At 39.4% G+C, this 16,593-nt stretch overlaps 1 protein-coding gene across 1 annotated transcript in view; it reads left to right on the top strand.

Annotated features, from left to right (window-relative positions):
* Positions 1 to 16,571, top strand: part of LOC139709887 (hyalin-like) — a gene marked incomplete at its 3' end in the record, with an annotated part of 67,488 nt that extends 50,917 nt beyond the window's left edge. The window contains exons 7-12 of the mRNA XM_071621843.1: positions 5,546 to 5,788; positions 7,269 to 7,406; positions 7,752 to 8,000; positions 14,122 to 14,364; positions 15,840 to 15,977; positions 16,323 to 16,571. Of these exons, the coding sequence (XP_071477944.1) occupies positions 5,546 to 5,788; positions 7,269 to 7,406; positions 7,752 to 8,000; positions 14,122 to 14,364; positions 15,840 to 15,977; positions 16,323 to 16,571 (1,260 nt within the window). The remainder of the gene's footprint in view (positions 1 to 5,545; positions 5,789 to 7,268; positions 7,407 to 7,751; positions 8,001 to 14,121; positions 14,365 to 15,839; positions 15,978 to 16,322) is intronic.
* Positions 16,572 to 16,593: the final 22 nt, after the last annotated feature.

Genomic DNA, 16,593 nt, shown 5'->3' with positions numbered 1-16,593 from the left:
CGTATTAAATGACTTACACTGTGTCAAATTCACATTGCAGTTTGCATAAAAGGAAAATACCTACTTAAATAAGGACAAACTGTTTCGTCGTCATTCCGGATTAGGGGAAAAACATTTCAACTGGTCATTTTGCGGCGGTAGCAACGGTATGCAGAATTATGTTCTTTCATCATATCCGCTCTATCTATTCTCAGATCTGGAATCTCCGAACATCTCTTGTCCCGCCGACATCACACAGCCAACAGACCCGGGACAGTTCAGCGCCAATGTCACGTGGTTAGATCCCTATGTAACCGATAACTCTGGGGTCTTCACTATCACCTCTTCTGATTCGTCGGGAAGTATCTTTCCAGCCGGGAATACCACTGTACATTTTACGGCTGAAGATTCGAGCGGGAACGAAGCAACATGCAATTTCACAGTAACAGTCGTCGGTAAATATTTCATTCATTATCGGTCGTGACATTTTGACAAGCATACAATGTTTTTTTCATTATTTTCATCTATATCCAATCTATTTTGAACTGCTATGATTAATTGATTTCTCTTCTGCTGTAATATAAATGAGTTGTTAACGTTACTACTGATATTAGAAGAATGATATATTTTTGAGCTCTCGTCCACAAATCAATATTGGTTTGCTTGTGTTTTGATGTTTAGATATGGAGTCTCCGAACATCTCTTGTCCCGCCGACATCACACAGTCTACAGACCCGGGACAGTTCAGCGCCAATGTCACGTGGTTAGATCCGTACGTAACCGATAACTCTGGGGTTTTCACTATCACCTCTACTGCTTCGTCGGGAAGTATCTTTCCAGCCGGGAATACCACTGTATATTTTACGGCTGAAGATTCAAGCGGGAACGAAGCAACGTGCAATTTTACAATAACAGTCGTCGGTAAATATTTCAATCATTATTGGTCGTGACATTTTGACAAGCATACAATGTATTTATCATCATTTTCTTCTATAGCCAATCCATTTTGACGTCCTGAAATGAATTTCCCTTCCTTGATGTGGTGATAGGAGTTCTTTGTTTGGATTGTAACCGATAATAGAAAAAGATATGTATTTCAGATTTCGTCCACTAAGGCAACGATACTGAGCTAGTGTTTCTTGTGTTTTGATTTTTAGATATGGAGTCTCCGAACATCTCTTGTCCCGCCGACATCACACAGCGAACAGACCCGGGACAGTTCAGCGCCAATGTCACGTGGTCAGATGCATATGTTACAGATAATTCTGGGGTCTTTACTATCAGCTCTACTTCTTCGTCGGGAAGTGTTTTTCCAGCCGGGAATACCACAGTATCTATTACAGCTGAAGATTTGAGCGGAAATGACGCCACGTGCAATTTTACTATCACAGTCGTCGGTAAATATTGATAACAATGTTATTCGTAACTTTGTTCTCATAGCAACTTTTCCACCTTTTAGGGCCATGCCATCAAATTGTCTGCTAAAATGACAGCTTGCTCCTCATATATGAATACGTATTAAATGACTTACACTGTGTCAAATTCACATTGCAGTTTGCATAAAAGGAAAATACCTACTTAAATAAGGACAAACTGTTTCGTCGTCATTCCGGATTAGGGGAAAAACATTTCAACTGGTCATTTTGCGGCGGTAGCAACGGTATGCAGAATTATGTTCTTTCATCATATCCGCTCTATCTATTCTCAGATCTGGAATCTCCGAACATCTCTTGTCCCGCCGACATCACACAGCCAACAGACCCGGGACAGTTCAGCGCCAATGTCACGTGGTTAGATCCCTATGTAACCGATAACTCTGGGGTCTTCACTATCACCTCTTCTGATTCGTCGGGAAGTATCTTTCCAGCCGGGAATACCACTGTACATTTTACGGCTGAAGATTCGAGCGGGAACGAAGCAACATGCAATTTCACAGTAACAGTCGTCGGTAAATATTTCATTCATTATTGGTCGTGACATTTTGACAAGGATACAATGTTTTTTTTTTCATTATTTTCATCTATAGCCAATCTATTTTGAACTGCTATGATTAATTGATTTCTCTTCTGCGGTAATATAAATGAGTTGTTAACGTTACTACTGATATTAGAAGAATGATATATTTTTGAGCTCTCGTCCACAAATCAATATTGGTTTGCTTGTGTTTTGATGTTTAGATATGGAGTCTCCGAACATCTCTTGTCCCGCCGACATCACACAGTCTACAGACCCGGGACAGTTCAGCGCCAATGTCACGTGGTTAGATCCGTACGTAACCGATAACTCTGGGGTTTTCACTATCACCTCTACTGCTTCGTCGGGAAGTATCTTTCCAGCCGGGAATACCACTGTATATTTTACGGCTGAAGATTCAAGCGGGAACGAAGCAACGTGCAATTTTACAATAACAATCGTCGGTAAATATTTCATTCATTATTGGTCGTGACATTTTGGCAAGCATACAATGTTATTCTCATCATTGTCATCTATAGCCCATCCATTTTGACCTGCTGAGATTAATTTCCCTTCCATTTTGCTATAATGTAAATGAGTTGTTAACATTACTTCTGCTATTAGAAAAATGATATATTTTTCAACTTTTGACCACTGAAGCAATATTCGTTGGCTTGTGTTTTGACGTTTAGATATGGAGTCTCCGAACATCTCTTGTCCCACCGACATCACACAACCAACAGACCCGGGACAGTTCAGCGCCAATGTCACGTGGTCAGATCCCTACGTAACCGATAACTCTGGGGTCGTCACTATCACCTCTACTGATTCGCCGGGAAGTATATTTCCAGCCGGGAATACCACTGTATATTTCACGGCTGAAGATTCAAGCGGGAACGAAGCAACGTGCAATTTCACAGTGACAGTCGTCGGTAAATATTTCAATCATTATTGGTCGTGACATTTTGACAAGCATACAATGTATTTATCATCATTTTCTTCTATAGCCAATCCATTTTGACGTCCTGAAATGAATTTCCCTTCCTTGCTGTGGTGATAGGAGTTCGTTGTTTGGATTGTAACAGATAATAGAAAAAGATATGTATTTCAGATTTCGTCCACTAAGGCAACGATACTGAGCTAGTGTTTGTTTGTGTTTTGATTTTTAGATATGGAGTCTCCGAACATCTCTTGTCCCGCCGACATCACACAGCGAACAGACCCGGGACAGTTCAGCGCCAATGTCACGTGGTCAAATGCATATGTTACAGATAATTCTGGGGTCTTTACTATCAGCTCTACTTCTTCGTCGGGAAGTGTTTTTCCAGCCGGGAATACCACAGTATCTATTACAGCTGAAGATTTGAGCGGAAATGACGCCACGTGCAATTTTACTATCACAGTCGTCGGTAAATATTGATAACAATGTTATTCGTAACTTTGTTCTCATAGCAACTTTTCCACCTTTTAGGGCCATGCCATCAAATTGTCTGCTAAAATGACAGCTTGCTCCTCATATATGAATACGTATTAAATGACTTACACTGTGTCAAATTCACATTGCAGTTTGCATAAAAGGAAAATACCTACTTAAATAAGGACAAACTGTTTCGTCGTCATTCCGGATTAGGGGAAAAACATTTCAACTGGTCATTTTGCGGCGGTAGCAACGGTATGCAGAATTATGTTCTTTCATCATATCCGCTCTATCTATTCTCAGATCTGGAATCTCCGAACATCTCTTGTCCCGCCGACATCACACAGCCAACAGACCCGGGACAGTTCAGCGCCAATGTCACGTGGTTAGATCCCTATGTAACCGATAACTCTGGGGTCTTCACTATCACCTCTTCTGATTCGTCGGGAAGTATCTTTCCAGCCGGGAATACCACTGTACATTTTACGGCTGAAGATTCGAGCGGGAACGAAGCAACATGCAATTTCACAGTAACAGTCGTCGGTAAATATTTCATTCATTATCGGTCGTGACATTTTGACAAGCATACAATGTTTTTTTTTTCATTATTTTCATCTATATCCAATCTATTTTGAACTGCTATGATTAATTGATTTCTCTTCTGCTGTAATATAAATGAGTTGTTAACGTTACTAGTGATATTAGAAGAATGATATATTTTTGAGCTCTCGTCCACAAATCAATATTGGTTTGCTTGTGTTTTGATGTTTAGATATGGAGTCTCCGAACATCTCTTGTCCCGCCGACATCACACAGTCTACAGACCCGGGACAGTTCAGCGCCAATGTCACGTGGTTAGATCCCTATGTAAGCGATAACTCTGGGGTCTTCACTATCACCTCTACTGCTTCGTCGGGAAGTATCTTTCCAGCCGGAATACCACTGTATATTTTACGGCTGAAGATTCAAGCGGGAACGAAGCAACGTGTATTGGTCGTGACATTTTGACAAGCATACAATGTATTTATCATCATTTTCTTCTATAGCCAATCCATTTTGACTTGCGCCCATAGTTATTTGTGATCTTCTGTTTAATCATAGTATCTTTTCTATCTTAGAGGAAAACCATGAAATTCCGTGCTGAAATTACTGTTTGTGCCTCGTAGGCCTATACTAATACATCTTACAGATGTATAGAAATACAGAATACAGAAAGGAAAAAACATCTCAACCTGCGATTTTGCAGCTTTAGCAACGATGTGCTGAATTCTGTTCATTCATAACATCCGCTCTATCTATTCTTAGATCTGGAGTCTCCGAACATCTCTTGTCCCGCCGACATCACACAGTCAACAGACAAGGGATTGTACAGTGCCAATGTCACGTGGTCAGATCCCTACATAACCGATAACTCTGGGGTCTTCATTATCAGTTCCACTGCTTCGTCAGGAAGTATATTGCCAGCCGGGAATACCACTGTATACTTTACGGCTGAAGATTCAAGCGGGAACGAAGCAACGTGCAATTTCACAGTAACAGTCGTCGGTAAACATAAGAAAAGTTATTAGTCATGTCGTTAACAAGCGCATCAGGAGTGATATTCATTATTATGCTCCTTTATTTCGTGCTGAAGTAGTAATGTGCGCTTCAGTCTTCTACATTGGAGAACGTTATGTTGGTTTCACCGCGGTTAAAAATCAAGGCGGAGAAGAGTTTTCACTGCGGTTTTAAAAACTTCCAATGATGTTATTTAGCCCACTTCCAATGATGATAGAGAATCCTAGGATACATTCGCAGATGCTAACGGAGCTCTGTTCCCAAAATGATAACACTCGTGATGGAAAGAAAAATTTGTTTGGATCATTATTAGAGTGCGTGTTGGAGCATGAAGATGAATCAGTACTGTGATACAGAATAGGCTGTGATCATGCATTGCTTTGATATTGATACACCTAATGAGTAACTGAAACACATCACACGTTTAGTAACGGGTAGGCAGTGCATATAAAACAAAAACGGCCAAATTGATTCTCTGCAATAATCACATGTTTTCATCGTCGCCGCTGTATACGTTCATTTCCGTTTCTGGTAGACCAAAATGTTTTCAGCAATACTCCGTAATGGACATCCAAACAATATTAAAAGAGTAAAATGCTCTCTTATAAACTATACGGATTCAATCTTCTCTTACTATAGACCGTGAATCTCCAATCATCACCTGTCCCAAGGACATAAGGAAGCGTCAAAGGCCAAATTCTGCTTTTGTGAACGTCACGTGGCCAAATCCAGTTGTGGTAGATAACTCGGGTTCTTTCTCACCGCCTGTGTCTGTACCCGGGTCAGGCTCGCTTTTCGGTGTCGGCAACACTACGGTCAATGTATCTTCACAGGATGCGAGTGGAAATGTCGGTAGCTGTCAATTTGTCATCACTGTACTTGGTAAGATAGATGCACGAGCCTTCTCGAGTTCCAATGATCCATGGATCACCTTTTCTCTTTGGGCTTCTTAGACATTTGACATGAATATTTCGAAGCTCTGATTTCCTGATGAATTTCTCATGTTGGTGTCAAAATGCTCCGATGTTTCCTTTACTTTCATGTTGATGTTTTTACAAAAGAAAATCAATCGCGGTAAAATGAAAGAAACTCTTTTAAAGGAATAAGTTCAACGAATAATGTGAAAGTGAAATTCTAATCAAGATTACGTGAGTAGTTAGGTTAGATTGTTGTTTCAAATTGTTTCAAATATGTACATGTATTGCTCTATTTCACATTTCCTTGCGGAAATACCAAGTTACACAATAATTCCTAGAAAGCTTTTGAAGGTTTACCCTCAAATGATGAAACATACTTTCGTATTTGGTTAATCATGGTACCAATCAGTGTACACTTAATTCTATCTATCATACGCCAGATATTCTTGACTTCATATACACATACACATTTATGTTTAATATAAGATTTACAATGGCTATTCAAGTTCAAGTTCAAATTTATCTGTTTTTTCCACAATATACAAACATAAATCTCACTTTCTTGAGTGAAAGAAACAGTGCATACAATTGTACAGAGAAAACAATAATGATAGAAAAAAAAAACTAACTATAGCGATACATTACAATAGTTGCTGAGGTAACGGAAGTGAAATAGTTGGCAATATATGCACTGTGTGAAAAAAACGGAGAGACCCACTAAAAAGACAAAGAGTGTGGGCCCCTCTTGTATTAGAATCCCGATGCAAAAATTGAATTGAAGACAACAACAAATCGGCACAAAAAGTTTGTCACTAAAAAGTTTGTAAGCCCACTAAGAGACAGACGGACAAATAGTTATACAAAAAAAAAAAACAAACAAACAGAGTAATGAGCATAAAACAGGACTGAGACAGCAACAAGACTATGATAGGAAAAAAACAGACTAGACGCTACAAGAGGAAACAAGACTATAGCGTGATAAAGAGGTAACAGAATGGACAGGAATATGCAACAAAGACAAAGACAACGATCCTCGGAGGTTTCAGGAAGAAAGAGAAGAAGAAAAAGAAGAAGAAAAAAGAATATAGAACAAACCCTTCAACTGCGAAGTATAGGTTCAAAAAGATCTTATAGTCAAGGCTGAGGCAATAGTAACAATAATGAAAAGAACGGCAATGCATGATAATAAAAAGAACGGCAATATTTCGTTTAGTTGAAGAGAAAGTAAACTCTGATAATAAGGAAACGCTGTTTTTTAAGAGACCTTTCAAATAGATATGATCAGTTTTCCCCGTCACGACAAGATAATGTATCACCTTAATTCCGCAACATAAAATTTTAACGATTAACAATGATTGCATGTGTGTCCTCGGATTGAGTGAGAATCGGTGAATGAAATTTCATTTTGAAAATAAAAAAACGACTCTGTTCCTTTGACCCAACAGATCTTGACGAATGTGGGAATGCTTCTTACTACTGCCATGAAAATGCCCAGTGCATCAACAGTAAAGGGAATTTCACCTGTAGGTGTAACGCCGGATTCGAGGACCTTGACCCGTCGTACCCTGGGAGACTCTGCGAAGGTAAAAAACAGCAAGAAAAAGACATTTGATTACCTCTTTAATTATTCTATCGAGTCACTTTGAACACCATGTTTGCAAATTCAATCGAATAGTATTGTTGCATGGCATAAAAAAATGAAGCCACGGTTATTAATCAAAATATTATGCTTCTTCGTCTACTAGGCCCTTAGTCTTTATCTTCAATGTTAAAGGGAAATGATAATAATCTATATGTATAGAATGGATTGAGTAAAATCAAGTCCCCGATGTCACTCTTAGATCACGTCTTCTACGAGAATCTGGACGTGCACTAACATAACCGGGGTTTGACATGTAGACTGACGTGACAATAACATCTCTTCACAGATGTGACACTTCCAAACATCACTGGATGTCCGGATTCGCAGTCGGTGCCAACACTTCCTGGATTGCCTTACGCGATTGTTTCCTGGATTGAACCGAACGCATCAGATTCATCTGGCTATGTGTCTCTTGTGTTCAATGGACCGGGCAGGAATGGCGGGACCTACAACATCGGGGAATACAACGTTATGTACACTGCGACAGACGGGAGTGGCAATGCTGTCATATGTTCCTTTTCAATCACCATCATTGGTGAGCAGTCACACTGAATTGTGCATCCAATAACTCCTGTCGATTCATGAATCTTGATAATAAATTATTTCCACTGCCCGAGAGGGTGATGTTATTTCTATAAAGCAAGCGCAAGAGTGATTCTCCTGTAATTAGTTCTTTCATGATATAACATCATAATACTGATAAGTAAAACAGTTGTTTCTGAGGCTGGCAGAATGCTTGACCCAGAAATTGTTTGGTTCCATTTACATATTGTACTTGCCTCCCAGTGATGTGCTTGGATATTGAATATTGTTGCATACGAAAGAAACAAGCTGTTTTCATAAAGTGCTCTGAAATTCCAAAAGAAGCCATCTCATAACGAAGATTTCAAAGTCCTGTATGATTAGGTCTCCTAGGTGTTTGATTTTTCACTCTTGAGAATTTAGGAGAGTTTATTGGAGGCACGTCATGTGACAAGCTATAGAATGAACTGGAACAGAATCAAACTTACTGGAATCAAGAATAATTTGAGGGAATGGATGTGGGTATATTACATCACCGCAGGTTGACCCTATACGTATAACCCCCAAAAATGAAAGGCATCAAGCTATTCATCTTGTAGAAATGTTCCTTTCACAGCGTTCCCAAAAAAGAAAAAAAAAAAAAAAACAGAAACGACGAATTTAAGACTGGTGTTTTGGAAAATGTCTTCACAGCAATCCTGTGTTGATATTTCAGTTTCTGCTGAAATTCCTGTGTTTTAAAATCAAGTCGACAAATTGTGCTTGTTGGTATCATCAAAGTAAAAGTTGAAGACATTTTTTTTTTTCAGTCAAAACGACCTGAAATTCGTGTTTCTATCTACTCCTGCTGGAAATTGTGTTTGTTGTCACTGCTGTTCAATATCAGATATTAAAGCTGTAACTGCTGTTACAGGGACGACCGGAATATAGTTGTTTCTATTTTTATCTTTAGATCTGGAGTATCCGAACATCTCTTGTCCCGCCGACATCACACAGCCAACAGACCCGGGACAGTTCAGCGCCAGTGTCACGTGGTTAGATCTCTACGTAACCGATAACTCTGGGGTCGTCACTATCACCTCTACTGCTACGACGGGAAGTATATTTCCAGCCGGGAATACCACTGTATATTTCACGGCTGAAGATTCAAGCGGGAACGAAGCAACGTGCAATTTCACAGTAACAGTCGTCGGTAAATATCTCATTCATTATTGGTCGTTACATTTTACAAGCATACAATGTTATTGTCATCATATTCATCTATAGCCCATCCATTTTGACCTGCTGAGATTAATTTCCCTTCCTTTCTGCTATAATGTAAATGAGTTGTTAACGTTACTAATGTTATTAGAAAAATGGTATATTTTTTAGCTTTCGTCTCATGAAGCAATATTTGTTTGTTTGTGTTTTGATGTTTAGATATGGAGTCTCCGAACATCTCTTGTCCCGACGACATCACGCAGTCCACAGACCCGGGAGAGTTCAGTGCCAATGTCACGTGGTCAGATCCCTACGTAACCGATAATTCTGGGGTCTTTACTATCACATCTACTGATTCGTCGGGAAGTATATTTCCAGCCGGGAATACCACTGTATATTTTACGGCTGAAGATTCAAGCGGAAACGAAGCAACCTGCAGTTTCACAGTAACAGTCGTCGGTAAATATTTCAATCAATATTGGTCGTGACATTTTGACAAGCATTGAATGTAATTTTTATCATTTTCTTATATAGCCAATCCACTTTGACGTCCTCAAATGAATTTCCCTTCCTTGTTGGGGTAATAGGAGTGAGTTGTTTAGATTATTAATGGTAGTAGAAAAAGATATGTATTTTAGATTTCGTCCACTGAGGCAACGATACAGAGCTAGTGTTTGTTTGTGTTTTGATGTTTAGATATGGAGTCTCCGAACATCTCTTGTCCCGCCGACATCACACAGTCTACAGACCCGGGACAGTTCAGCGCCAATGTCACGTTGTTAGATCCCTACGTAACCGATAACTCTGGGGTCGTCACTATCACCTCGACTGATTCGCCGGGAAGTATATTTCCAGCCGGGAATACCACTGTATATTTTACGGCTGAAGATTCAAGCGGGAACGAAGCAACGTGCAATTTCACAGTGACAATCGTCGGTAAATATTTCAATCATTATTGGTCGTGACATTTTGACAAGCATACAATGTATTTATCATCATTTTCTTCTATAGCCAATCCATTTTGACGTCCTGAAATGAATTTCCCTTCCTTGCTGTGGTGATAGGAGATCGTTGTTTGGATTGTAACAGATAGTAGAAAAAGATATGTATTTGAGATTTCGGCCACTGAGGCAACGATACTAAGCTAGTGTTTGTTTGTGTTTTGATTTTTAGATATGGAGTCTCCGAACATCTCTTGTCCCGCCGACGTCACACAGCGAACAGACCCGGGACAGTTCAGCGCCAATGTCACGTGGTCAGATGCATATGTTACAGATAATTCTGGGGTCTTTACTATCAGCTCTACTTCTTCGTCGGGAAGTGTTTTTCCAGCCGGGAATACCACAGTATCTATTACAGCTGAAGATTTGAGCGATAATGACGCCACGTGCAATTTTACTATCACAGTCGTCGGTAAATATTGATAACAATGTTATTCGTAACTTTGTTCTCATAGTAACTTTTCCACCTTTTAGGGCCATGCCATCAAATTGTCTGCTGAAATGACAGCTTGCTCCTCATATATGAATACGTATTAAATGACTTACACTGTGTCAAATTCACATTGCAGTTTGCATTAAAGGAAAACACCTACTTAAATAAGGACAAACTGTTTCGCCGTCATTCCGGATTAGGGGAAATACATTTCAACTGGTCATTTTGCGGCGGTAGCAACGTTATGCAGAATTATGTTCTTTCATCATATCCGCTCTATCTATTCTCAGATCTGGAATCTCCGAACATCATTATTTTCATCTATAGCCAATCTATTTTGACCTGCTAAGATTAATTTCCCTTCTCTTCTGCTGTAATATAAATGAGTTGTTAACGTTACTACTGGTATTAGAAAAAAAAGATATATTTTTGAGCTCTCGTCCACAAATCAATATTCGTTTGCTTGTGTTTTGATGTTTAGATATGGAGTCTCCGAACATCTCTTGTCTCGCCGACATCACACAGTCTACAGACCCGGGACAGTTCAACGCCAATGTCACGTGGTTAGATCCCTACGTGACCGATAACTCTGGGGTCTTCACTATCACCTCTACTGCTTCGTCGGGAAGTATCTTTCCAGCTGGGAATACCACTGTATATTTTACGGCTGAAGATTCAAGCGGAAACGAAGCAACCTGCAGTTTCACAGTAACAGTCGTCGGTAAATATTTCAATCAATATTGGTCGTGACATTTTGACAAGCATTGAATGTAATTTTTATCATTTTCTTATATAGCCAATCCACTTTGACGTCCTCAAATGAATTTCCCTTCCTTGTTGGGGTAATAGGAGTGAGTTGTTTAGATTATTAATGGTAGTAGAAAAAGATATGTATTTTAGATTTCGTCCACTGAGGCAACGATACAGAGCTAGTGTTTGTTTGTGTTTTGATGTTTAGATATGGAGTCTCCGAACATCTCTTGTCCCACCGACATCACACAGTCAACAGACCCGGGACAGTTCAGCGCCAATGTCACGTGGTCAGATCCCTACGTAACCGATAACTCTGGGGTCGTCACTATCACCTCTACTGATTCGCCGGGAAGTATATTTCCAGCCGGGAATACCACTGTATATTTTACGGCTGAAGATTCAAGCGGGAACGAAGCAACGTGCAATTTCACAGTGACAGTCGTCGGTAAATATGTCATTCATTATTTGTCGTGATATTGTAACAAGCATACCATGTAATTATCATTATTTTCTTCTATAGCCCATCCATTTTGACATCCTGAAATGAACTTCCCTTCCTTGCTGTGGTAAAAGGAGTTCGTTGTTTAGATTATTGTTGATAGTATATATAAATAAATAAATACATATATATATATATATATATATATATATATGAGATTTCATCCACTGAGGCAACAATACGGAGCTAGTGTTTGTTTGTGTTTTGATATCTAGATATGGAATCTCCGAACATCTCTTGTCCCTCCGACATCACACAGCCGACAGACCCGGGACAGTTCAGCGCCAATGTCACGTGGTCAGATGCATATGTTACAGATAATTCTGGGGTCGTCACTATCACCTCTACTGCTTCGTCGGGAAGTATATTTCCAGCCGGGAATATCACGGTATCTATTACGGCTGAAGATTTGAGCGGGAATGACGCAACGTGCAATTTTTCAATCACGGTTGTCGGTAAATATTGATTACAAAGTTATTCGTCTCAGTTTTCAATCATAGTCTCTTTCCTATCTTTAACGGCCAAACCAGCAAATTTCCGACTGAAATTACTGTTTCTGCCTTGTATACTAATACGTATTAAATAATTTGCACTATGTCTAATCCACACTGTAGTTAGCATAAAAATCGAGTACTGAGAACCTTCTCAAATGAGGACACATTCTGGTCGATGACATTGAGGTTGTTGATTACGTTATTACTATTTTTAGAAAAAAATATATAATTTTGAGCTTTCGTCCACTGAAGCAACGATGCAGAGCATGATTGTGTCCGTTTGTGCTTTGATCTTTAGATATGGAATCTCCGAACATCTCTTGTCCCGCCGACATCACACAGTCCACAGACCCGGGACAGTTCAGCGCCAATGTCACGTGGTCAGATCTCTTCGTAACCGATAACTCTGGGGTCTTTACTATCACCTCTACTGAATCGTCGGGAAGTGTATTTCCAGCCGGCAATACAACTGTATATTTTACGGCTGAAGATTCAAGCGGAAACGAAGCAACGTGCAATTTCACAGTTAAAGTCGTCGGTAAACATTTCATTCATTATGGGTCATGACATATAGACAAGCATAATCATCATCATTTTCATCTATAGCCAATCCATTTTGACTTGCGCCCATAGTTATTTGTGATCTTCTGTTTAATCATAGTATCTTTTCTATCTTAGAGGAAAACCATGAAATTCCGTGCTGAAATTACTGTTTGTGCCTCGTAGGCCTATACTAATACATCTTACGGATGTATAGAAATACAGAATACAGAAAGGAAAAAACATCTCAACCTGCGATTTTGCAGCTTTAGCAACGATGTGCTGAATTCTGTTCATTCATAACATCCGCTCTATCTATTCTTAGATCTGGAGTCTCCGAACATCTCTTGTCCCGCCGACATCACACAGTCAACAGACAAGGGATTGTACAGTGCCAATGTCACGTGGTCAGATCCCTACATAACCGATAACTCTGGGGTCTTCATTATCAGTTCCACTGCTTCGTCAGGAAGTATATTGCCAGCCGGGAATACCACTGTATACTTTACGGCTGAAGATTCAAGCGGGAACGAAGCAACGTGCAATTTCACAGTAACAGTCGTCGGTAAACATAAGAAAAGTTATTAGTCATGTCGTTAACAAGCGCATCAGGAGTGATATTCATTATTATGCTCCTTTATTTCGTGCTGAAGTAGTAATGTGCGCTTCAGTCTTCTACATTGGAGAACGTTATGTTGGTTTCACCGCGGTTAAAAATCAAGGCGGAGAAGAGTTTTACTGCGGTTTTAAAAACTTCCAATGATGTTATTTAGCCCACTTCCAATGATGATAGAGAATCCTAGGATACATTCGCAGATGCTAACGGAGCTCTGTTCCCAAAATGATAACACTCGTGATGGAAAGAAGAATTTGTTTGGATCATATTAGAGTGCGTGTTGGAGCATGAAGATGAATCAGTACTGTGATACAGAATAGGCTGTGATCATGCATTGCTTTGATATTGATACACCTAATGAGTGACTGAAACACATCACACGTTTAGTAACGGGTAGGCAGTGCATATAAAACAAAAACGGCCAAATTGATTCTCTGCAATAATCACATGTTTTCATCGTCGCCGCTGTATACGTTCATTTCCGTTTCTGGTAGACCAAAATGTTTTCAGCAATACTCCGTAATGGACATCCAAACAATATTAAAAGAGTAAAATGCTCTCTTATAAACTATACGGATTCAATCTTCTCTTACTATAGACCGTGAATCTCCAATCATCACCTGTCCCAAGGACATAAGGAAGCGTCAAAGGCCAAATTCTGCTTTTGTGAACGTCACGTGGCCAAATCCAGTTGTGGTAGATAACTCGGGTTCTTTCTCACCGCCTGTGTCTGTACCCGGGTCAGGCTCGCTTTTCGGTGTCGGCAACACTACGGTCAATGTATCTTCACAGGATGCGAGTGGAAATGTCGGTAGCTGTCAATTTGTCATCACTGTACTTGGTAAGATAGATGCACGAGCCTTCTCGAGTTCCAATGATCCATGGATCACCTTTTCTCTTTGGGCTTCTTAGACATTTGACATGAATATTTCGAAGCTCTGATTTCCTGATGAATTTCTCATGTTGGTGTCAAAATGCTCCGATGTTTCCTTTACTTTCATGTTGATGTTTTTACAAAAGAAAATCAATCGCGGTAAAATGAAAGAAACTCTTTTAAAGGAATAAGTTCAACAAATAATGTGAAAGTGAAATTCTAATCAAGATTACGTGAGTAGTTAGGTTAGATTGTTGTTTCAAATTGTTTCAAATATGTACATGTATTGCTCTATTTCACATTTCCTTGCGGAAATACCAAGTTACACAATAATTCCTAGAAAGCTTTTGAAGGTTTACCCTCAAATGATGAAACATACTTTCGTATTTGGTTAATCATGGTACCAATCAGTGTACACTTAATTCTATCTATCATACGCCAGATATTCTTGACTTCATATACACATACACATTTATGTTTAATATAAGATTAACAATGGCTATTCAAGTTCAAGTTCAAATTTATCTGTTTTTTCCACAATATACAAACATAAATCTCACTTTCTTGAGTGAAAGAAACAGTGCATACAATTGTACAGAGAAAACAATAATGATAGAAAAAAAAAACTAACTATAGCGATACATTACAATAGTTGCTGAGGTAACGGAAGTGAAATAGTTGGCAATATATGCACTGTGTGAAAAAAAAACGGAGAGACCCACTAAAAAGACAAAGAGTGTGGGCCCCTCTTGTATTAGAAGCCCGATGCAAAAATTGAATTGAAGACAACAACAAATCGGCACAAAAAATTTGTCACTAAAAAGTTTGGAAGCCCACTAAGAGACAGACGGACAAATAGTTATACAAAAAAAAAACAGAGTAATGAGCATAAAACAGGACTGAGACAGCAACAAGACTATGATAGGAAAAAAAACAGACTAGACGCTACAAGAGGAAACAAGACTATATCGTGATAAAGAGGTAACAGAATGGACAGGAATATGCAACAAAGACAAAGACAACGATCCTCGGAGGTTTGAGGAAGAAAGAGAAGAAGAAAAAGAAGAAGAAAAAAGAATATAGAACAAACCCTTCAACTGCGAAGTATAGGTTCAAAAAGATCTTATAGTCAAGGCTGAGGCAATAGTAACAATAATGAAAAGAACGGCAATGCATGATAATAAAAAGAACGGCAATATTTCGTTTAGTTGAAGAGAAAGTAAACTCTGATAATAAGGAAACGCTGTTTTTTTTAAGAGACCTTTCAAATAGATATGATCAGTTTTCCCCGTCACGACAAGATAATGTATCACCTTAATTCCGCAACATAAAATTTTAACGATTAACAATGATTGCATGTGTGTCCTCGGATTGAGTGAGAATCGGTGAATGAAATTTCATTTTGAAAATAAGAAAACGACTCTTTTCCTTTGACCCAACAGATCTTGACGAATGTGCGAATGCTTCTTACTACTGCCATGAAAATGCCCAGTGCATCAACAGTAAAGGGAATTTCACCTGTAGGTGTAACGACGGATTCGAGGACCTTGACCCGTCGTACCCTGGGAGACTCTGCGAAGGTAAAAAACAGCAAGAAAAAGAAATTTGATTACCTCTTTAATTATATTATCGAGTCACTTTGAACACCATGTTTGCAAATTCAATCGAATAGTATTGTTGCATAGCATAAAAAAATGAAGCCACGGTTATGAATCAAAATATTATGCTTCTTCGTCTACTAGGCCCTTAGTCTTTATCTTCAATGTTAAAGGGAAATCACAATAATCTATATGTATAGAATGGATTGAGTAAAATCAAGTCCCCGATGTCACTCTTAGATCACGTCTTCTACGAGAATCTGGACGTGCACTAACATAACCGGGGTTTGACATGTAGACTGACGTGACAATAACATCTCTTCACAGATGTGACACTTCCAAACATCACTGGATGTCCGGATTCGCAGTCGGTGCCAACACTTCCTGGATTGCCTTACGCGATTGTTTCCTGGATTGACCCGAACGCATCAGATTCATCTGGCTATGTGTCTCTTGTGTTCAATGGACCGGGCAGGAATGGCGGGACCTACAACATCGGGGAATACAACGTTACCTACACTGCGACAGACCGGAGTGGCAATGCTGTCATATGTTCCTTTTCAATCACCATCATTGGTGAGCAGTCACACTGAATTGT

Source organism: Diadema antillarum, unplaced genomic scaffold, assembly GCF_040938485.1.
Source record: "Diadema antillarum isolate AM-2024a unplaced genomic scaffold, OU_Dant_1.0 seq00001479_RagTag, whole genome shotgun sequence".
Taxonomy (NCBI): Eukaryota; Metazoa; Echinodermata; class Echinoidea; order Diadematoida; family Diadematidae; genus Diadema; species Diadema antillarum.
Note: the sequence above shows the minus strand (reverse complement) of the source record. Positions and strands in the feature narration are given on the sequence as shown.